We start from the raw sequence: 23,915 nt of genomic DNA, 5'->3' as shown, positions 1-23,915 counted from the left end.
TAATGAGGATGTATTTCATTGGTTGCGTCTGCGCCAGAGAAAGCTGAAAGTTGCTGAGCTGAGAGCTCCAGGCACCGTAGGTGTGAACCAACAGGCGGCATCTCTTCGGATTCATTGGTGGTTTGCGGCTGAGCATGGAAGTCTTCAAAAACGGTGAGCGGTAGAGCCTACATCGATAATGCAAGTCTTATGCATAAAACAATTCAATTTGCAGTTACAATACATATGCAGTTTTGCTAAGTCGTAGGCTACTGCCTAGGTGTTATGGGTGGTCCTCTGTAGCTCAGCTGGTAGAGCACGGCGCTTGTAACGCCAGGGTAGTGGGTTCGATCACCGGGATCACCCATACACAAAAAAATGTATGCACGCATGACTGTAAATCGCTTTGGATAAAAGCGTCTGCTAAATGGCATATTATTATTAGTGTACTGACTGGTGTTGTTGGTTCAATCTTGTTTCAATTTGGAAACGTGGAAATGGAACTAACAAATTGAATCAATTTTCAGCTGTCAATCAGTGGAGGCTGGTGGGGGGAGCTATAGGAGGACGGGTTCTGGCTGGAATTGAATTTTTGCAATGGAGCCAAACATGTGGTTTCCATATGTTTGATACTGTTTCATTTATTCCATTCCAGCCATTACAATGAGCCTGTCCTCCTATAGCTCCTCCCACCAGCCTCCACTGCTGTTAATCACTTAGAAGGATTAATTAATTTAATTAATTTTGTTGGATAGCTTTATATCAAATCCAAAGATATTCGAGAAACTAGTTTCTTGTTGTTTTTCTTTAGTCAAATTAACTCAACTAGATCCAAGAGGGAGCTTAAATATGACATATAATGACCCGGTGTAGCTCAGTTGGTAGAGCATGGCGCTTGCAATGCCAGGGTTGTGGGTTTGATTCCCACGGGGGGCCAGTATGAAAAAAAAAATGTATGCACTCACTAACTGTAAATCGCTCTGGATAAGAGCGTCTGCTAAATGACTAAAATGTAAATGTATAAATGCCTCATGAGCTTAGCTCAACTGTAGTACCCCGTCAGAACCCAAAAGCTTGTTTTACTCTGTATGTAAACAAACACTGTATATCCTTAATGCATGCTTACAACAATAATTTAGATATCATGGATGGTCAGTCCTTGATTGTTTTTATTTTCTTTAACCTCCAAGTTCCTTTCAATTCCTGACTCTACAGGGATTTCTACATCCTGTGAGTGACTGTCTTGTTCAGTCCTGATCAAGATATTCCTGATAACATGTGAACATGACACATTGCCTGTGATAAGGGTCTTTGGGAGGAAGGAGTACACTAGTGGTCTGTGGGAGGAACCGCTTCCTCTTATCTTCCTTCCATTGTGAAACAACCCTACTTCCGTCAGTATTTTTTTCTATTTGTATTTTGTCTATTTTCGGTTTGGTAGATAATGAGTTGACAGAGTGTGAGTTGGTCAGAAGTAGGGTTGACCAACCCACTAAGAGCTCCTGATAATTCTCTATCCTAGGAACTGGAAGACATGACTGGGACGATGCACTAACTACAGTATATAACACAAAACAGTGCCTCTGTTCTGCCAATCCTCTATTCCTGGTGGGCTCCCCTATGCTTCTGTCTGTGATTGGAAAAATCTAAGACAGACAGGTGTGGCCACGCAGGCTGAAGACCAGGAGGATGGCATACAGTGTGGACTTCAATCTGAGCCCTATAATGGAGCATGAATTAGAGTAAGTTGCTGTTTACTCTCCTCTCTCTGTTAATGATGGGATTTTAAAGTAGAATTGAGCTGTGTTTTGTAGCTCATGTCTGTCCACCGTTGCATATTCTAAAGGAGATACTGCGTTATTGTGCGTGTGCTTTGTTCCTCGTCGTTAGTTGTAGTTTCACAAACACTCTCTCTGTCTGGTTGGACATAGTTGGTGTTCTCATAGAACAGCATTAGTTTGGAATTGGTCAAGGTCTAATCTCAGTTAACCCAGAACTAAAATCTTGCGTAATTTGGTCAGATGCTCAATTGTGGTACCTTCTTATGTTTATGTAGTCTGTCTATGAGAGATGAGTCAAGATCTAAACATCCCATTCAAAAGTTCCTTTATCGCTGTCCAACTATGGTTGTAAGGGAAGGGAACTCTGCCGCTCTCTAACCAAGGTTGAATTGAGGAGCAAACTGAAGTGAAGAGAACTTTTGGAGGACAGTGGAAGTTGATAAAAGGGCTTCTTTATTGCAGTGACATTTTTGGAATTTTTGATTCTCCCAGACTGTCTAGTTTTTATTTTGGTGAATGGTAGTTCTCAAAGATGATCTTATTTAAAAATATATAGTTTCATTATTTTTTCTACATACTTTATGTGCTTTTATTCGTTAAAGTGTATACTGGAAACATTTTACCGAAAACTATAAAAAAAAATAATAATACACTTTCTTGTTGTGCCGGCAACAATTTAGCAGTGGCGGCCCGCCACTACTAAATTAATATAGGGGAAACACTATTACTGTGTTTATGGTTATCAAGTAGCATATGTATATGCTCATTATTGTACATAGTGGTATTCTGCAGTGAGCCTGCATGTTACGGGTACTCTAGTTTTAATGGTCTTTGCACTTGTTTTTGTTATTGAAGCCTGCAGTGCTATTTGTCCTCTGGTCAGTTTCTCTCTTTTGGATATGTTCCAGTGACCACAGTTGCCTTGGGAACATTGGAAGCCTTTTGTTTGATTAATCATTGCCCTGAGAATTGGAAAACATAACACCGACGAACACTAGCTATTTTTTTTCTTCAATCGTTGCATAATTCATATTGAATGGGTTTTATATGTAGATAAAACCAAGAATAACACTGCTGTGTGTGTGTGCATTTGTTTACACATTTACAAGTATCTGTCCATTCATCCGTCCAGCCGTCTGTGGATGCATGCACGTGTACCACAGCCCTCGGTCTGGTATAACCCTCTTCTATCCCATTGCTCAACGTTCACCAGGAGTCTTAGGGGTGATGATACGGCCCAGGACTCCATGTGCCAGCTCATCAGGGTGACTGCAGCAGGTCTGGAGAGTGGTAATGGCAGTCCTGAAAACCTGGAAATGGAAGGCAGAGGTACTTCTATATGTGGTTGTATCCCAAATGGCACCCTATTCCCTATGGGCCCTGGTCAAAAGTAGTGCACTATGTAGGGAATCGGTTGCCTTTTTAGGACGCAACCAGTATCCTTTGTTACAAGTGGAATGTTGTCCAGTGAACTGATATGCTCAATGAGGTGAGGACTGATATCTTCTAACTCCCTCTGATGACCGCTACATCCATAACAGTATTAGCCTGGTCCTATACTGTGCTGTAGCCATCTTGTCTTTATCGTTTCCATGCCTACATGTATGACAAAGAAGATAATACACAGAGGAGTTGGCTAAAGCACAAACAGACTGGTCGTGTTCATTAGGCACCAAATGTAACACAACTGACTGAAACAAGGAGGGGCTACCTGGATTTGTTCAATAAGAAATGTTTGCAGTTTAAACATTTTAAAGCATTTTCCGTTGCTTGCCCTAATGAGCACGACCAAGGCCAGTGCAGTGCGTCTTACTGAATAGATTTTATCATCTAATTAATCATATTCAATCATATGTTCCCCACAGATCGGCTGGCCTACCAGATGAGTGATGTCAAAGAGCGGGCAGATGAGAACAGGCTGCAGAGCAGTGAGGAGTCCATGCAGACCAACCTTCTGGTCAGGAACCGCTGGTCTACCACCACCCTGAGGTTGCTGTCCTCCATGCCCAGTCGCAGTGTCGGTGAGACCATCCTTTCGGTCACAGGCCAGTTTAAGGGGAAACCTCAGGGTTGTGTTTATTAGACACAGAAGGGAAGAAAACTGCTTGAAACGGTGAGGTACTACCTGAATTTGTCCAATAAGAAATGCTTGTTTTTGTTTTCCGTTGCAAATGGTTTTGCTACGTTGTGCTCTAATGAACAAGACCCAGGCCAAAGGTTTTTGTGGGACTTGTAGAGAGACTATATGGGAAAGGAAAGGGAAAGGGGGATACATAGTCAGTTGTACAACTGAATGCATTCAACTGAAATGTGTCTTCCACATTTAACCCAACCCCTCTGAATCAGGGTGATATTTTAAGAGCGTACAAAAGTATTGCAGTTCCTCTTATATCTGCCTTGTTACCCGTGTGGCTCAGGTTTGTGTGTTCGATTCCCATGGGGGACCAGTATGAAAAAAGTATGAAAATGTATGCACTCACAACTGTAAGTTGCTCTGGATAAGAGTGCCTGCTAAATGTAACCACACCACACACATTTTAAATATGTACAATGGTTCTGAAAAATACATCTATTGGGGGTATAATCCAATGGTCTTGTTTTAATACTAGCAATGTTTTTAGGCTCGTCAAAATGGGGGGCCTAAGTAAGTACATTAATAAGTCATTAGATTAGTTATATTCTGCTGTTTGCTTTGGCTGAGGTTTCCTGTCTCTTGTCTTACTGCGCCACAAGTTTCAGATAACTACTGGAGGAGAATATGGCCTCCGCAAAAACCACTGACCTTACAAGTTGTTGACGTTTGAATAAGCTGCTGGGGTGTATTCATTAGAGCACACCGAAGCAAAACGTTGTACAACAGAATACTTATTGGACAAGTTCAGGTTAGTACCTCCCTGTTTCGGCCGTTTGCTTCCGTTTGGTTCCTAGTGAATATACTCCGGTAGTAAATGTAATCTTCCTCCTTTTAAACCTCAGGAAATGGTCTCTCCTCACACAGGGCAGCAGAGTCGTCTTGAAATCATCTCCCAGTGCAACATCCGTTCTACTCAGCTGCGCAGGTACCACCGCCAGACCCAAGACGTTTCCCTCTCCTCCAGACCTAGTATCCGTGGCTATGGGATCGAGGCAGACTCTGAGGATGTCTGTGAGGAAGGTGAGTGCCATCCCCAAACCCACTTCACCATCCACCCCTGAAGGCATCCTCACTACAGACACAGGACAATGTGTATGGCATTTGAAACCTTAGATCTTAGATCTTTTTACCAATGCTGTCTGAGTTGAGCCCCTCTTGTTCAACCATTGAATAGAGTGAACATTCTCTCTCTGTCTCTCCACTGGGAGTCAGTGTCTGTTTTGTGTGCTCTGCTGAGATGGGCAGTACCAACAAGAATGACTCCGGTGTTAAAGATATCAAGGTTTGGTTACAAAATGCTACACTGAACAAAAATATAAATGCAACAAATTCAAAGATTTTACTGAGTTACAGTTCATATAAAGAAGTCAGTCAATTGAAATATATTCATTAGGCCCTAATCTATGGATTTCACATGACTGGGAATCACAGTAGGTTGGTTGCACCTTTAATTGGGGAGGACGGGCTCGTGGTATCGGCGGAGAGGAATAAGTGGAATTGTATCAAACACATGGTTTCCATGTGTTTGATGCCATTTAATTTTCTCAGTTCCATCCACTATTATGAGCCGTCCTCCCCTCAGCAGCCTCCACTGCTGGTAATACAGATATGCATTTGTTGGTCACAGATACCTTTAAAAAAAGGTAGGGGTGTGGATCAGAAAACCAGTCAGTATCTGGTCTGACCACCATTTGCCTCATGCAAGGCGACACATCTCCTTCGCATAGAGTTGATCAGGCTGTTGATTGTGGAATGTTGTCCCACTCTTCAATGGCTGTGCGAAGTTGCTGGATATTGGCGGGAACTGGACCACTGTCGATCCAGAGCATTCCAAACATGCTCAATGGGTGACATGTCTAGTGAGTATGCAGGCCATGGAAGAACTGGGACATTTTCAGCTTCCAGGAATTGTGTACAGATCCTTGCGACATGGTGCTGTGCATTATCATGCTGAAACATGAGGTGATGGTGGTGGATGAATGGCATGACAATGGGCCTCAGAATCTCGTCATGGTATCTCTGTGCATTCAAATTTCCATCGATAAAATGCAATTGTGTTCGTTGTCCATAGCTTATGTCTGCCCATACCATAGCCCCACCGCCACCATGGGGCACTCTTTTCACAACGTTGACATCAGCAAACCGCTTGCCCACATATCTGCCATCTGCCTGGTACAGTTGAAACTGGGATACATCCGTGAAGAGCACACTTCTCCAGTATGCCAGTGGCCATCGAAGGTGAGCGTTTGCCCACTGAAGTCGGTTACGATGCCAAACTGCAGTCAGGTCAAGACCCTGGTGAGGACAACGAGCACGCAGATGAGCTTCCCTGAGACTGTTTCTGACAGTTTGTGCAGAAATTCTTCGGTTGTGCAAACCCACTGTTTCATCAGCTGTCTGCGTGGCTGGTCTCAGACGATCCCACAGATGAAGAAGTCGGATGTGGAGGTCCTGGGCTGGCGTGGTCTGTGGTTGAGGCCGGTTGGACGTACTGCCAAATTCTCTAAAACAACGTTGGAGGCGGCTTATGGTAGAGACATTTACATTAAATTATCTGGCAACAGCTCTGGTGGACAGTCCTGCAGTCAGCATGCCAATTGCATGCTCCCTCAACTTGACATCTGTGGCATTGTGTTGTGTGACAAAACTGCACATTTTAGTGCTATGAAAAAGTATTTGCCCCCTTTCTAATTTTCTCTACTTTTGCATATTTGTGATACTGAATGTTATCAGATCTTCAACCAAAACCTAATATTAGATAAAGGGAACATAAGTGAACAAATAAAACAACAATTACATATTTATTTCATAAACAAAGTTATGCAACACCCAATTCCCCTGTGTGAAAAAATAATTGCCCCCTTACACTCAATAACTGGTTGTGCCACCTTTAGCTGCAATGACTCCAACCAAATGCTTCCTGTAGTTGTTGATCAGTCTCCCACGTCGCTGTAGAGGAATTTTGGCCCACTCTTCCATGCAGAACTGCTTTAACTCAGTGACGGGTGGGTTTTCAAGCATGAACAGCTCGTTTCAAGTCCTGCCACAACATCTCTATTGGGATTAGGTCTGGACTTTGACTAGGCCATTCCAAAACTTCCAATTTGTTGCTTTTTTAGCAATTTTCATGTAGACTTGATTGTGTGTTTTGGATCATTGTCTTGCTGCATGACCCAGCTGTGCTTCAGCTTCAGCTCACAGACGGATGGTCTGACATTCTCCTGTAGAATTCTCTGATACAGAGCAGAATTCATGGTTCCTTCTATTAAGGCAAGTCGTCCAGGTCCTGAGGCAGCAAAGCATCCCCAAACCATCACACCACCACCACCATGCTTGACCTTTGGTATGATGTTCTTACTGTGGAATGCAGAGTTTGGTTTTCGCCAGGCATTACTGTAACCATGTCGTCCAAAAAGTTACACTTTTGAATCATCTGTCCATAGAACGTTCTTCCAAGAGTCTTGTTGATCATCCAGGTGCTTTTTGGCAAACTTGAGTCAACTTTTTGGACGAGATGGGTCCCATTATGCCTGGGGAAAACCAAAATCTGCATTCCACAGTAAGAACATCATACCAAAGGTCAAGCATGGTGGTGGTGGTGTGATGGTTTGGGGATGCTTTGCTGCCTCAGGACCTGGACGACTTGCCTTAATAGAAGGAACCATGAATTCTGCTCTGTATCAGAGAATTCTACAGGAGAATGTCAGACCATCTGTCTGTGAGCTGAAGCTGAAGCGCAAGACAATGATCCAAAACACACAATCAAGTCTACATGAAAATTGCTAAAAAGCAACAAATTGGAAGTTTTGGAATGGCCTAGTCAACGTCCAGACCTAATCCCAATTGAGATGTTGTGGCAGGACTTGAAACGAGCAGTTCATGTTTGAAAACCCACATGTCACTGAGTTAAAGCAGTTCTGCATGGAAGAGTGGGCCAAAATTCCTCCACAGCGACATGAGAGACTGATCAACAACTACAGGAAGCATTTGGTTGGAGTCATTGCAGCTAAAGGTGGCACAACCAGTTATTGAGTGTAAGGGGGCAATTACTTTTTCACACAGGGGAATTGGGTGTTGCATAACTTTGTTTATGAAATAAATATGTAATTGTTGTGTTATTTGTTCACTTATGTTCCCTTTATCTAATATTAGGTTTTGGTTGAAGATCTGATAACATTCAGTATCACAAATATGCAAAATTAGAGAAAATTAGAAAGGGGGCAAATACTTTTCATAGCACTGTATATTTTTGTTCAGTGTAATATTAGCAGTTGGTGGCAGTGGCAAGTTTAACAACCAAAGCGTTGATTGCCATCTCTTCTTGTCCAATGTCCATAGACTGCATTCAAGGTAATGAAGCAAATAAGTACATTTGTCATTTGGGCAAACTACGGTGTAACTTCAATTAAAAGCAGGGTCTCAAATAGCCATCTGTCCCTTTTTTTAATAGCAAGGCAAATACAAGCCTGTCTCTAAAAAGCGCCGGTTGTGTTCAGTGATTGAAGCAAATAAACACCCGGGCTATTAATTGAAGTTTTACGGTATCCTTTTAACTTTGAGTGTGGATTACAGAGACCAAGAGACAGGAGCTGGTCAACAATCTTCAGAGTCTGTCGGCCGGTGACCGTGTGCGTATGCTGCGTGCCATGCCCCTCAGTCTGGCAGAGAAGACTCAACTCAGGTGTGTGTGCCATATTCTCTTCATTGTTTGGAATTGACTATCTTCATTGTTCCAGGATACCATTTTCTTTACATGATGCCAATGTAAAATTTGACAATAAACAAATTACACAAAAGCTACTTAATCCCTTCTCTCTCTCTCATTGTTGAATCGTCAAAGACCCCTTTTACAGTCAACATCTCTCCTTAGGAAACTTGCATTCAGTGACAAAGTTGGACAGTCCCTCTTGAGCAGCCAGGTTCCCTGCAGTAGCCTCCTTAAGCGAGTGAGTATAACCAAGCTATCACTAGCATAAAACATGCTGTTGGCAATTTCATGGCTACCATTGATGTCAAATCTGAGGAAAGTGCTCCAAGCCTGACGTTAATCTCTGCACAGAGATTTTAGGCATGAAAGTAACTGTCTGTCTCCCTGTCCACAGGCTTTGTATCACGTCTTGTTCAGCGGTCTCTTCATCCTAAGTTCCCTGCAGTTGTGGAAGGTGGCTCTGAAGAGGCTGGGTGGCCGCTTCGGCACTGGTGTGCTCTCCTACTTCCTCTTCCTCAGGACTCTTCTGCTCTTCAACGTCTTCCTCTTCCTCATCAACGGCCTGTTCCTGGTCCTCCCCCAGGCCATCCACCCGCCCCTTCACACCCCCAGCTCCCACAGAGTCACAGGCCTGGAGCTGTTCACTGGCACGGTAAGATGAGGGTTATGATTGGTGGATTATGTTTATCCACAAGTTTTGCCTTTGTGATTCACTCTAAAGCTGAGTTTACACTCCACCGATTGTCCTAGCAAAATGTCACCGATGATTGTGTTAAGTTACAGTTTCTGTCATGCACCAAAGTCTCTGTGCTGTGCGCGGTGAAGTCACAATGTGGTTGTTGTGCCTCTACTGAGTACACCTAGTGGAATGTAAATCCAGCCTACGCCAATAAAACCACTGCTGCTGACATACCTAGCTAAGTCACAACACAATGCCCACCCATACAAATGTAAAGCACCTGCAAAAGCACTTCTATGTCAAAACACTACATCAGTGTTGTCAGTCTGTTTCTAAAACCACACCACCTCTCTTCCCTCTCAGGGTTATCTCTCGAACTCTCTAATGTTTTATGGCTACTACACCAACTCCACCATCAACATCAGTTGTAGACCTGATGAAGCCACCACCGGGACTGTCTGCGGCACCACCAGTGACCCTCAGATGATGGCCTACAACATTCCCTTAGCCTACTTGTTCACCATCGGCATATCATTCTTTATCACCGGCATCGTCCTCGTCTACAGGTTTAACGACCGCCTCAAACCTTTTGAAGTGCTGATATAGGATCAGTTTAGCGTTTTTAGGCTGCGTTCACACAGGCAGTCCAATTCTGATCTTTTGCCCAATTATTGGCAAAATATCTGATCTGATTGGTCAAAAGACCAATTACTGGCAAAATATCAGAATTGGGCTGCCTGTGTAAACACAGCCATTGATCATAATGTGAGTACTACCCTGATCTATTAATTTGGAATATCTTTGTTAGCCTGGTCCCAGATCTGTTTGTGCTCTATAACCAACTGCTATGGTCCGTGTTGGGTGTGACAATGCCCCAAGAGTTAGCAGTACAGATCTGTGACTAGGCTTTGTCTTTGTTGGTCTTTCATGGGAATAATTAAATGTTTTCATTGTGCTCGTCTCATCATAGCACGTCCAAGTCCTTTGGGAGGAGTTTCCGTGTGTTCAAGTCTCAGGGAAACTTGGCCATAAAGGTCTTCTGCTCCTGGGATTTCAAAGTCAGCAAGAAGACATCTGTCAGGCTGCAGTCGGAAAACATCAGCACCCAGCTCAAGGTACAGTACTTCAGACCAGGGTCATGTTCATTAGGACTCACAATGGAAAATGTTTTCTAACCGAAAACTAAAATGAGCATTTCTGATTGGACAAATCCAGGTAGTGCCTCCCTGTTTCAGCCCGTTTCTTCTGTTTTGTGCCTAATGAACACGACCCAGGGGTTTCCAACTCCAGTCCTGGAGAGCTAATGTTACTGGGTGTGCAGGTTTTTTCTCCAGCCCATCACTAATGCACCTTATTCAGCCAAATATGGTCCATGAAGACCGTGATTATTTATTTTAGGTGTGATGAACATGATTATTTGTTTCTTAAGTGTGATGAACCACGATTGTTTTGCTGATAATTTGAATCAGGTGTGTTAGTGATTGGCAGGAGCAAAAGCCTGCACACCCCATTAGCTCTCCCTGCTGTAGACTGTGACGAACGAAATAGAGGCCTGATCAAGCTCATGTTCTATGCACACAGTCAGTCAGATACTGAAAGGCCACTCACAGTCAGATACTGAAGGCCACTCACAGTCAGATACTGAAGGCCACTCACAGTCAGATACTGAAGGCCACTCACAGTCAGATACTGAAGGCCACTCACAGTCAGATACTGAAGGCCACTCACAGTCAGATACTGAAGGCCACTCACAGTCAGATACTGAAGGCCACTCACAGTCAGATACTGAAAGGCCACTCACAGTCAGATACTGAAGGCCACTCACAGTCAGATACTGAAGGCCACTCAGTCAGATACTGAAGGCCACTCAGTCAGATACTGAAGGCCACTCAGTCAGATACTGAAGGCCACTCAGTCAGATACTGAAGGCCACTCAGTCAGATACTGAAGGCCACTCAGTCAGATACTGAAGGCCACTCAGTCAGATACTGAAGGCCACTCAGTCAGATACTGAAGGCCACTCAGTCAGATACTGAAAGGCCACTCAGTCAGATACTGAAAGGCCACTCAGTCAGATACTGAAGGCCACTCACAGTCAGATACTGAAGGCCACTCACAGTCAGATACTGAAGGCCACTCACAGTCCGTCAATTTGCGACTGATAGATCTGCATATCTACAGTATCTAAAAGCCATAACTGTTCTAGCAGGAATGCACACAGGATGTAGGTCTAGGTGGGTGTGGTGTAGCATGCCTATAAGAAGCTACATTCTGCAGGCCCAGTATCAACGGAAAATAAACAAGAATATGCAATCATTTTAAGATATGGAAATGAGACTAGGTTAGCTACAAGGAACTACATTATGACGCAGATGAAAATACTGACTGAAAGTTATTTTTGAGTGTTGTAGTTTCGCTGACTCTACATTCACAAACACTGCTTGGCCAAGGATGAAAATTAGATGAGTTGTCGGTTATTGTGTACTGTCCCTGTTAAATAAATACAGACTGTTGTCTCTTTGTTCTTGCCAGGAGCTGTTCTCGGAGGTGAACTGCAGAGAGGAGGAGAAGGGCAGGCTGGCTGGGATGGCGGTGCACCTGCTAGCATGGAGCATGTGTCTGGGGAGCACGTTCTGCTGTGTCCTCGGCATCCACTGCTTTGCCAAGTACATGCACCTGGTTAGTGTGCGTGTGTGTGTGCGCATGCGTGTGTGCGTGTGTGTGTGGTGTTGGGGGGGGGGGGGGGAGACTCTTGTCACACCACAGAGCTCTATGCAAATCCAGCCGCAGCTAAACTGTTACACCCTTTTCACACTGCCGTGCCAAGCGGAGCTGTACAGCACTGGCCTGGTTAGGCATCCTCTATAGCTGCTGGTACGGTTCAGGTTTGCACAATAGGGGTGTTACTGCCAGAGTTCAAGCAGGGCTTGGGTAGTTTTTTGTGGCTGCTCTCTCTAAGGTAGATGAGCCTTCACCAAGGAGAGAGAGCTTACTGTCACTGTCCCCATGACCCACTGCTGCTGTCACACCAGCCCATTAGCTACCTTCCAATGTTCATACTAGCATACCACATAGAGTGCACTGCCCAATACTGTACACAACTTCCTTCTAAGTTGTAAATTAGTGGGTGGTATTGGCAATACTTAACTTCCTTCTTAGTAGTAAGTTATTGTGTGGATATTGGCAATCCATAACTTCCTTCTAAGTAGTACATTAGTGGGTGGATATTGGCAATACTTAACTTCCTTATTAGTAGTAAGTTATTGTGTGGATATTGGAAGAGAGACATCACCACTTTACTTTCAAGTATTGCCACAGTTGTTTTGGGGGTAGCTTTTCTCAGAGCTTATCTCTGAGAATCAGACAAAGTGTTTTGTTGTTGCAGAATTAGACTTTGTGGAGTCAACAGAGGAAATCACATTGTGAAATCAGAAAACAGCTTAAGACATGTTGTTGCCTGCAAAACAAGACAGGGAGATGTCTCGGGGGCCTACTCGAAGGGAATGAAACATTCTCAATGTTAGAGTAGGTCAGAGAAGCCTGGTTCCAGATCTGTGGTGTATAGCCCACTACTATGGTCGTTGTCATTCCAAATAGCGACGTAGAGCCTTGCTTGTTCTTACCATAATCTGTCTGTACTGCAGTGTTTCTATAGCCTGGTCACAGATCTGTTTGTTCTGTATAGCAAACTCCTATGGTTGTACGTTTGACAATGACCGTAGGAGTTGAGAAGACCTATCTGCGACCACTGCCCACCAAACTAATATTTTATAGCAACAATGTTCTGAACATAGTGTCCAAATGATAAAGCTTCCAACACCCCTGGTCTCTTCTGTAGGCCTTTGCAACAATCCTGATATTTTGTTACTCTCTCTCTCCTGTTGACAAGACAGTCCATTGTTTAATCTATCTTTCCTTCAGTATGACCAGAGGAGACTTGAGGATGCAAAGGGAGAGGTCAGTTTGGTGGATGAGGCTCGTCTGCTGGCCCTGCCTGGGGTTGTGTCCTGTGGGAACCTGCTCCTCCCTGGTCTCTTCAACCTCGTGTCTTGGATGGAGAACTACAACTCGCCCATTATACGTCTCTATGTTGCCATCTTCAGGTAAATACTGGAACAACAACTAGTCAGAGCTGTTAAATGTTTGTGCACATGTTAGTACATTAATTTTTGCCAAATTCTGGTAACTTTCCCAAAATTCCAATATTTTTCCCAGAAATCCTGGTTGGAGGATTCTGTATTTCCTGCTTATCCCCTCCTGATTCTGGGAATCTTCCAACTGGGATTTCTGGGAAACCAGCACATTTTGGGGAAAATGACAGAAATGTACAACCCTAGTTGTCCATCAAATTACTTAGGTGAATTATCTTACCAAAAGCTAACGTCACAATCCAATATGAATGGAAATATGGAAATTGCATGTTGCTTAGCCTATATTTACCATTCATTTAAATAATAATAAATAATAATAATATGCCATTTAGCAGACGCTTTAATCCAAAGCGATTTACAGTCATGTGTGCATACATTTTTACGTATGGGTGGTCCCGGGGATCGAACCCACTACCCTGGCGTTACAAGCGCTGTGCTCTACCAATTGAGCTACAGAGGACCACCATTTTGGATTGTGACATTTAATTTGGGATTGAAGCATACAGCTAGCTCTACACAACCTATTGTGTGGGATGTGGACTAATCTTGACATTAGACTACAGAAAAACATCTGACAAGGTTTGATTTTTGGAGTGTACTGTCCCTTTAATTCAACAGCATGACTGACAAGCAACACAAATACAAGTATAGTCAGAACACGTGCTAAGGAGGTTCAAATGTATGCATCTCTCCCCAGTGACATTTCCATGTAATCAAGTAGCACAGAGAACATTGTCAGCACTTACATTGACAGAAAGCCAGTCCAACAAGTGCCTGTATCAGTACATGGTGCACAGTTGAAACCAAGGGGAGGTCGTCTGAATGTCACTGGTCCAAGACAAAGGGATGGGGCCCTTCACAAAAGTATACTATACTAAAGATACCATAAAAATACCATAAAACCTCAGAGTAACATATATTTTAGATGCTCCTATCAAAGTGGTTAACAGAAGCCCAATAAGTGTGTGCAATAAAGCTCCTCAACCCACGGACAAAGTGGTACAGCAGGGTCATGTTCATTAGGCATCAAACTGAAGAAAATGAACTGAAACAGAGAGCGACTACCTGGGCTTGTCCAATTAGAAACGGTCATATTCGCTGTCCGTTGCTGAATGTTTTTAAAAAGCGTGCCTTAACGAACTCAACCCAACTCCACCCAACAAATGTTCATTCCTCTCTAACCAGTATCTGGAGCCATGTATCAAGCTTCTCAAAGTAGAGGTGCTGATCTAGGATCTGATCCACCCTGTAAATGTAATCTTATTATTTGTGCTCTAAAAACCTAAACCAGGGGTACTCAACTACTATTTGAGAAGGTCCAGTCACACATTTACTAGGTGGCAAAGATCCGGATGGATATTGTCATTTATCGCCGTAGTAACAAACCCCCATCTCACAACGCGAAAATGCAACCCCGAACTGTTCACCCCTCTCTTGTTGGCAGAGAGAACATTTTGCCGTTTTTAAAACTAATTTCCTGCAATTCTACATGTCTAATGTGTGTTCATTTGATACCTGAGTGACTCAACAAAATCAATGGGGGGGGGCCCTGGGCACGTAATCCAGCCATGATAACTACAAGATTTAGATAGGCTAACCAGCTATCTAGCTGACATGGGCTAGTAGTTTAACAATTTGACATTTCTGTCAGTTGTTAAATAGATGTAGGTCTGTCGGTGAATGACGAGGAAAAACTACCCATACACTTACACATATCGAAATTGCACCTTGTGCATTCTATTATTATTGAGAGCTGATACAGACCCGCAGTCTGTATTGACCCCGTTCTGGGTCCGGATCATGGTCCTCCAGTTGAGTATGGCTGGGCTAAACTGATCTTAAATCAGCACTCTTACTCTGAGACACTTGATACATACATCCTGTTTTATACAGGAACTTACTGCTGAAGGTGAGCATTCTTGGAGTACTGTGCTACCATTGGCTGGGTAAAATTGCAGCTGAACCAGAGCGACGTGGTCTGCAGGTAAGACACATGGAACACCTGATACTTGTCACCAGGCTGTCTGTCACCTTCAAATTAAGGTCCGTCGTCGTAGTAGTAGTAGTAGTAGTAGTATTGAAATTTACGGGGGGGGGGCTGGTCCAACTCAAGGTGTCATAAAAACGTTACCTATTTTCACATGACCTTCCCCTTGTACTGTAAAATAAGTACACCCTCCCCATAATTAATTCAAAATAATGTTTATGACCACAAATAACAATGTGTTTATAAACATTGATATCGACTTTGCCACTTCAGCATGCTTTTGTGGCACAGATGATGCCATGCAGGGCTACGGGTCAGAAGGTTGAGGGTTCGCCGGCCACCACGGAGGAGCTTACTTGCCCTGCCTGTTTCATTACACTACGATTAGAGCCTGCTGCAGACATTGATCAGCTAGGGGGAAATCAGATTTTCAACATTTTGATGCCATATGTATAATTATATCAAATATATACAACACATTTTCCACCAACAGGTTTGTATGCCAATGCACCACACAACCAATAAACAAAGCATACCAACTTCAGGTGCTTCAATATCATGATTCGTGTTTTCAACACCACAACAAATAGACTATGACAATCTTGACCAACAGGAAGTGCATCCCTCCCTATCTTGTAGGCTTACCCAGTATAGAAGGCTTGGCTTGACAATCTCTGAATGTCTAACTTTTTGGTGTTTTGTAAAAGATGTCTCTTCTCAAATGGCCGCTGCACAGTTTGGATTGATTGATTTTATTTGTCAGTAAAAAAAAAAAAAATATATATATATATATATATATACACACACAGTACAAAGATTTTTAAGTGACCGGTATTGCACAATAAAGTCGGTGACTTATTTCCATTGTGGTCGATATTTTTTACATAAATCCATATACAATTACATAGATACAGGTACATTACAGAGATACAGACAAAAAAATGCTCGACCTCCAGATGAGTATGAGGGGGGAGTTTAAGTACAATTCTTACAAGCTTGTTTTGGCTGGTCTGTAGCTTATTCTTTAGATGTTTGGGGCTGCTGGTGAACCATGATGTGCAGGCATAATCAATGTGACAATGGTCTAGCGCACTTGCCAGAGTCTTCATGGTGTCTATAGCTAGGTTTCCATCCAATTGGCAACAGATTTTCATGTGAATATTCTAAAATCTGCATCAAAACAATATGCGCATTTTCCCATCAGAGTTGCGTATCCATCAAATTGACTTTTGCAGTTACATTCCAATGTACCAAATATTTTTTTTTCAAGTTAAATGGATTTCCATTGCATTTTCAACTCTAGGCCTACTGATGGCTTCGTCACAAAAATGTTGAGTAGGGTACTCTGGTATTGGCACATGCGCTGTAGCCAGCAGCTGGCAGATACAGTGCGGGTATAGCCTACTACATGATGAGATTTGTCAAACGTCAGCCAATCATCATGTCACCAGAATAAAACCCTTGATATTTATTGAAAGTAGCATCAAGCTCATCACTGTGCACGTTCACCCCCTGTGAAGTTCATCATAACTTATTTCATCTGTAGCCTAATAAACTGCATGCTTTCCCATGATGTCGTGACATTTTTTATCCAACATGTACTTTACTCGCATAGAGAGGTTGGATGGAAACCTGGTTTATGTCGAGCCATTTTGAGGATGCTGGAATTATGTTTTGGACAAATGTGCGCAGGCCTACAGGAGTTTTGAAGTAGCCTAATCAGATTCAAACATTGACTGGGTGTGTTTATTCCACATATAAAACCTAATACATGTTCAAAGTAAAATTATAAATATTTAGGCTATATTGAAGCGTTAGGTTCTACAGTGCATTTGGAAAGTATTCGGACCCCTTCCCTTTTTCCATTACGTTACAGCCTTATTCTAAGATGGATTAAAAATAATAATAATTCCCTCATCAATCTACACACAATACCCCATAATGACAAAGTGAAAACAGGTTTTTGCAAATCTATTAAATAAAAAACAGATGCCTTATTTACATAAGTATTCAGACCCTTTGCTATGAGACTCGAAATTGAGCTCAGGTGCATCCTGTTTCCATTGATCATCCTTGATGTTTCTACAACTTGATTGGAGTCCACCTGTGCTACATTCAATTGATTGGATATGATTTGGAAAGGCACACACCTGTCTATATAAGGTCCCACAGTTGACAGTGCATGTCAGAGCAAAAACCAAATCATGAGGTCGAAGGAATTGTCCGTAGAGCTCCAAGACTGGATTGTGTCGAGGCAAAGATCTGGGGAAGGGTACCAAAAAATGTATGCAACATTGAAGGTCCCCAAGAACACAGTGGAACCACCAAACTCTGACAAAGCTCCAGAGTTCCTCTGTGGAGATGGGGAGAACCTTCCAGAAGGACAACCATCTCTTCCAGCATTCCACCAATCAGGCCTTTATCGTAGAGTAGCCAGACGGAAGCCACTCCTCAGTAAAAGGCACATGACAGCCCACTTGGAGTTTGCCAAAAGGCACCTAAAGGACTCAGACCATGAGAAATAAGATTCTCTGGTCTGATGAAACTAAGATGAACTCTTTGGCCTGAATGCCTAGTGTCACGTCTGGCGGAAACCTGGCACCATCCCTACGGTTAAGCATGGTGGTGGCAGCATCATGCTGTGTTTTTTTTTTTCAGCGGCAGGGACTGGGAGACTAGTCAGGATTGAGGGAAAGATGAACGGAGCAAAGTACAAAGAGATCCTTGATGAAAACCTGCTCCAGAGCGCTCAGGACCTCAGACTGGGGCGAAGGTTCACCTTCCAACAGGACAACGACCCTAAGCACACAGCCAAGACAACGCAGGAGTGGCTTCGGGACAAGTCTTTGAATGTCCTTGAGTGGCCCAGCCAGAGCCCGTAATTGAACCCAATCGAACATCTCTGGAGACCTGAAAATAGCAATGCAGCAACGCTCTTTTGAGCTGTGTGTCTCATGTCTTAACTGTTCTTTCATGCGCAATGATGCACCTGGCCTTTCTGCTGCCTATCAGCTATTCCTATTTGTTCTTGTCGATTCATAATAGAAAATGTATGCAGCTTTCAATGCTTTTATGTGTGGTATGATTGCTAGTTAGCCTATTGCAGATCTGGACAAACGATCCAACTAATTTACTAGTATTGTCACTATGAATGGTGGATAGAAGGCAGGATAGTTAGCATGCAGAAAAGCGTAGTGCATAAGGGAAGTACCAAAACACCTTGATATAGGGGAGGCACATGCAACCAGATGAGGACATTTGGCTAGGTTTGAATAAATTATATTTTAAAACCTGCATAAGACCAAAATGTAAAACAGGGGGGAAAACTCTCTACCCTCCCCTGTGCCCAATAAATAATTTACAAAAAACTTCCCCAAAGCACTTCTTTTTGACAACCCTCCCTTATTTTGGACCCCCCCCCCCCCCCCCCCCCCCCCCCCACACACACACACACACACACCTTCCTAATGTAGGCCTTGCAAGTGAAGCAATTTTGTTGTCCCACAAAATGAGTTCCCATATCAGATGACAATTTGTCTTTTAATGAGTTCCCACCACAGTTGTTGTAATTAACTTTTGGCATTGGTATCTTGGTCTCTACAGTGCTGGGAGAGCTTTGTTGGTCAGGAGCTGTATCGATTCCTGCTCATGGATTTCATATTCACGGTTCTCTACACGGTCTTCGGAGAATTTATTTGGAAGTAAGTAGTGTTTTGTGGTAATAATTCCTGTAAGATGTACTGATACTCCCCTCTCTGTACCCCCATGTTGTGGAGATTTGTTTGTGTAGACCTATATTCTACTAATTTTATATTCACTGTGCTCTACTTGCTCTTTGGAGAATCTGTTTGGAATTATTTGAGTGACTGACCAGCTGAGCATGTTTTGGAGATGTTTATAATTCCTGGGAGATGTAACTGATATTCTATTTTCATTTTCACTGTGCTTGACATGCTCTGGGTAATTTCTGAGGAAGTCTGTAGTGAAGTTGCTGCTGAACGTGTGTCGTATATGATGAATGGTGGTCATTATTGCTGTCAACAAAAGGAGTCTGCTCATACTGAACATTGATCATAAGGTTTATTCAGATCACAAGCTTCAGCATGGGTGACAGACTCGCGAGGTCTGGAGAGCAGTGTCCTCCCATTCTAGGGGCTGCTCTGACGTCTTCCTCCCCTAACCCCCTTATTTATAAACAATGAAACTCCCTCCTCTGGCCAATCACCAGTCTCCCCTTTATATAGCCTTCCAAGAGTTGAATGGCTCCCTCTACTGTTCAATCCCCGTATCTTACACCCCACTTCCTGTCTGTCATATGTGACGTCACGCTAAAACCTTCCTTCTTGATACCAAAAATCAACCTTCTTTCAGTTCCATTTAAACAACATTTAACACCATCATATTGTCAATACACTACACGTGTTTTGGACATGTTTGTTTCATATTCACTGTGAGATGTACTGACACTACTATTTTAAAGTTGACTGTGCTCTACAGTCTTTTTGAATAATGGTTCAAGAGTCCATTACCTTCATTAGTCAGACAGCTAAACAGTAACCAATAGGGTTTTTGTAATATTTGTATATGATTCTATTTCTGTTATTGTCATATTTGCAGTCATTCTGTACAGTATGTTGAAGTTGTAACTGCCAAAGTGTATTTGAGAAATGAATAAGTATACATGTTTTATAGAAGTTGTGCGTGGCAGACCTGCTGAACTTGTTGTTTAGAATTCCTGTCAAATATACTGATACTCCACTCTGCCCCCCCCCCCCCCCCCATAGGCTGTTTTCTCAAGGAGTGCTGAGGAGAAGGAGGAAGCCAGTGTTTGATATCGCCCGTAACGTACTCGAGCTCATCTATGGACAAACCCTCACCTGGTAAACTACCTGTTGGCATGCCATGAGTCGTCTCACCTCTTACCTCTGTGACATTAATTTTTTTGTCATGCTGCGTTAGATGCTGCCGGTGCCGTCAGCCCTGGGTCGTCTCTCTTTCTACTGATGATAATGTTATTGAGGTTTCTGTGATTTGTCTCCTTCTCTGTCATCTTTTCCCGCAGGCTAGGCATGCTCTTCACCCCTTTACTCCCAGCTGTGCAGATCATCAAGCTGTTGTTGTTGTTCCATATGAAAAAGGTAGGTAGGTTTTAGCTCATCTCAGAGCTCCACCAATGTGACCATTACACAGTGAAGATGGACCCCATCTCAGAGCTCCACTAGTGTGACCAATACCTGGTGAAGGTAGGCCCCAGCTCAGAGCTCCACTAGTGTGACCAGTACCTGGTGAAGGTAGGCCCCAGCTCAGAGCTCCACTAGTGTGACCAATACCTGGTGAAGGTAGGCCCCAGCTCAGAGCTCCACTAGTGTGACCAGTACCTGGTGAAGGTAGGCCCCAGCTCAGAGCTCCACTAGTGTGACCAATACCTGGTGAAGGTAGGCCCCAGCTCAGAGCTCCACTAGTGTGACCAATACCTGGTGAAGGTAGGCCCCAGCTCAGAGCTCCACTAGTGTGACCATTTCAGTGACAGTGGTACACTCATCAAATGAGGTCAAACAACCATGTCTAAACCCTGCACTTATCATAACCAGAGGCCCAAAAAGTGTTGAAAAACGATTAGGTAAGTAAAGGTCCGGTCCAGAAACGTATGGTCCAGAAACGTATGGTCCCCAACATGCTCTGTTTGCTTGCCTGCCTTCTCTTGCCTTGCTCACTTCCGTGCGAGCCGCTTCCTTCAATTGAAAATTAATAGATTTCGTCATTTTGTCGCCAGCTATCGCCCTCCATGGAAGCCTCAGCGGTGTTCGACTAATCAGTCTCTCTTCTCTTGTTGCTGTTCTCCTCTCTCAGAGCAGTCTACTGGTGAACTGTCTTGTTGCTGTTCTCCTCCCTCAGAGCAGTCTACTGGTGAACTGTCTTGTTGCTGTTCTCCTCCCTCAGAGCAGTCTACTGGTGAACTGTCTTGTTGCTGTTCTCCCTCCCTCAGAGAAGTCTACTGGTGAACTGCCAGGTATCCAGGAAGCCGTGGAGGGCCAGTCAGATGAGCACCCTCTTCATCTCTCTGCTGTGTTTCCCCTCCTTCCTCGGGGCCGCCGTGTCTGTGACCTACACCATATGGACGTGAGTCTGTCCAACACACACACACACACACACACACACACACACACGAGCTGTGTCTGTGACACACACAAATATATCAATCTATACCAATGTAGGCACACACGTATGCATGCACACACCTTTTTCGCTTTTGAGTCTATATTGCTCAGAAACATATTTTATTTATGCTGAAGTGTGAGTACGTTACCATAGTTCTAATAGGGATATAATTTCTCAACTGACATTTTTCAAAAATGCAACATCCCTTCAAAAGTACAAGCATCTGGAATTGTGCTGGGAAGGGTTAGGGTTACAGAAAATATATTTGAGCCAGAACAGTACGCTTCAGGTTGGCACTGTAGTATGAAAAGGATGTTGCGGTCCAAATGTTGATTTTTCCACTCTTCCCTTCAACCACCCCCCCCCCCCCCCCCCCCCCCCCTTCCTATAGGATTAAACCGTCCTCTGGCTGTGGTCCTTTCAGGAACCTCCCCTTCATGTTCCACTCAGGCAAACAGTGGGCCCAGGAGCTGAAGAGTACTAACCCCAAGCTGGCCTGGCTCAACTGGGTACACAGCTGCTTGGTGGAGAACCCCCTCTTCCTGTTCCTGGTGGCAGGTGTCTTTCTGTGAGTCAGCATCCAACAAGGACATTCTTTGGACTGCTCTGGATATTTCTTGTTGTGTGTGCCGTTTGGCTGACACTTTTTTTTATGCAAAGCCACTAGCAGTACAGTGTATGTTTTAACTATGTTACATTCGCCTTCCGATGTGTTCATGTAAGAGATAACTGCTGTGTGGTTGGTTGTACCTGACAGTCTTTCCTCTCTTTTTTTCAGAATGGTCATTTACGTTCACACCCAAGTTTTAGACGGCCAAAGGAAAATAATCAATCTGCTACAGGAGCAAATGGAAAATGTGTGTGTATACGGATAGACATTCTTTTCTGTTTCATGAAATATTCTTACAAAGATCATTGTGGTCTGTGTGTTGACGGTTATTCATATATTCTTTCTCATCACCAGGAGGGTAAGGACAAGAAGTTCTTGATTACTAGACTGCAGGCCGTCCATGAGGAGAAGCATCTACTGTCCCCTTCCTCCAGGCCTCCGCCACAGGGCAGTGAGGTGAGTGACCCTGACTGCGTACGCAATGGAAAATGTTTAGCAACAGAACATTTTAAATGTTCAGCAACAGAAAATGAAGTCCAGTCAGGGTTTGTGTGCCTTTTTTTCTGTTTGGTGCCGAATGAACATGACCCTGGTGTATGACCTCCAAGAGCTGCTGCTATGACTAGTCTGTACCAAAACCATGATGTTGTCTTCTGACAGATCTGTCTTGTCCTACAAACACAGATTCAGTTTGATATGTTAGTCTAAATGGATTCAGGTCATTTGCTGAGTTTTCTGTTAAATATTAAATCGGTTTCCCTTATGTCATTTCAGGTTTAATATGTTTTAATGGAAGATTCAGTTATTCCAGAGTATTCATTGGATGCTGCAAGTTGAATTTTGGACTCTCATCACATCAAGGATATTTGAATGTTATCAACCAGTCAAAGTGAACTCAAAGTGGATTGATGTGTGTGGTGAAGGACATTGAGCCATCTCTTGTAGAATGTAAAGTAACTGAGACTGATATGTATTCAAGACCATCCGAGGTGGTTTTTATACTAGTATGGTATTTCCAACGTGGGCCATAAATAGCTGCCTGTCACCGCTTTCAAGCTTCAATGTATACTGAAAAAAAGATATAAACGCAATATGCAACAATTTCAACGATTTTACTGAGTTACAGTTCATATGAGGAAATCAGTCAACTGAAATAAATAAGTTAGGCCTAATCTATGAATTTCACATGACTGGGCAGGGGTACAGCCATGGGTAGGCCTGGGAGGGCATAGGTCCACCCACTTGGAAGCCAGGCCCACTCACTGGGGAGCCAGGCCCAGCCAATCGGAAATTCCTCCAGTCAGCATGCCAATTGTAAGCTCCCTCAAAACTTGAGACATCTGTGGCATTGTGTTGTGACAAAACTGCACATTTTAGTGTGGCCTTTTATTGTCCCCAGCACAAGGTGCACCTGTGTAATGATAATGCTGTTTTATCAGCTTCTTGATATGCCACACCTGTCAGGTGGATGATTTATCTTGGCAAAGGAGAAATGCTCACTAACTAGGATGTAAACAAATTTATACACAAAATTTGAGAGAAATATGTTTTTTGTGCGTATTGAAAATTTGAAACATGGGACCAACACTTTTGTTGCGTTTTATATTTTTGTTCAGTATACTATATTATGTTGGTTTTTATTGTTCTTCTTTGTACTCAGTTAATATTAAATTGTCACTGTCTATGCATTTCATTTAATACGTTTGTCTTACTGACACGTCACCTAA

The 23,915-nt window shown here is 43.3% G+C and overlaps 1 protein-coding gene across 4 annotated transcripts; it reads left to right on the top strand.

Moving 5' to 3' along the window:
* The first annotated feature begins 69 nt into the window (after nt 1-69).
* Nucleotides 70-23,881, top strand: LOC311104851 (transmembrane channel-like protein 6). 4 transcript variants are annotated; one of them, XM_084146796.1, is made up of 21 exons: nt 70-153; nt 1,502-1,721; nt 2,974-3,089; nt 3,626-3,781; nt 4,759-4,914; nt 8,467-8,575; nt 8,765-8,840; nt 8,997-9,254; nt 9,645-9,847; nt 10,252-10,396; nt 11,814-11,960; nt 13,203-13,384; nt 15,326-15,416; nt 19,023-19,120; nt 20,204-20,299; nt 20,482-20,557; nt 21,406-21,539; nt 21,970-22,146; nt 22,357-22,435; nt 22,543-22,644; nt 22,963-23,881. In XM_084146796.1, the coding sequence occupies exons 2-21, from the start codon at nt 1,669-1,671 to the stop codon at nt 22,966-22,968; spliced, it is 2,460 nt and encodes an 819-aa protein (XP_084002922.1). In that variant the 5' UTR covers nt 70-153; nt 1,502-1,668; the 3' UTR covers nt 22,969-23,881. The 4 variants fall into 4 exon arrangements, with proteins under 4 accessions (XP_084002922.1, XP_084002920.1, XP_084002921.1 ...); XM_084146794.1 differs by lacking the exon at nt 70-153 and adding an exon at nt 1,195-1,373 and having other exon boundaries at nt 8,735-8,840; XM_084146795.1 differs by lacking the exon at nt 70-153 and having other exon boundaries at nt 1,424-1,721.
* Nucleotides 23,882-23,915: the final 34 nt, after the last annotated feature.

The sequence above is a fragment of the Coregonus lavaretus genome (assembly GCF_964263955.1).
Source record: "Coregonus lavaretus genome assembly, chromosome: 2".
NCBI lineage: Eukaryota > Metazoa > Chordata > Actinopteri > Salmoniformes > Salmonidae > Coregonus > Coregonus lavaretus.
Note: the sequence above shows the minus strand (reverse complement) of the source record. Positions and strands in the feature narration are given on the sequence as shown.

Coding starts and splice junctions, on each gene's coding strand:
- LOC311104851 (XM_084146794.1), top strand. CDS start 1,669: ATGGCATACAGTGTGGACTTCAATCTGAGCCCTATAATGGAGCATGAA. Junction 1,722..2,973: donor ATAATGGAGCATGAATTAGA/GTAAGTTGCTGT, acceptor AACGTTCACCAG/GAGTCTTAGGGGTGATGATA. Junction 13,385..15,325: donor CTCTATGTTGCCATCTTCAG/GTAAATACTGGA, acceptor TGTTTTATACAG/GAACTTACTGCTGAAGGTGA.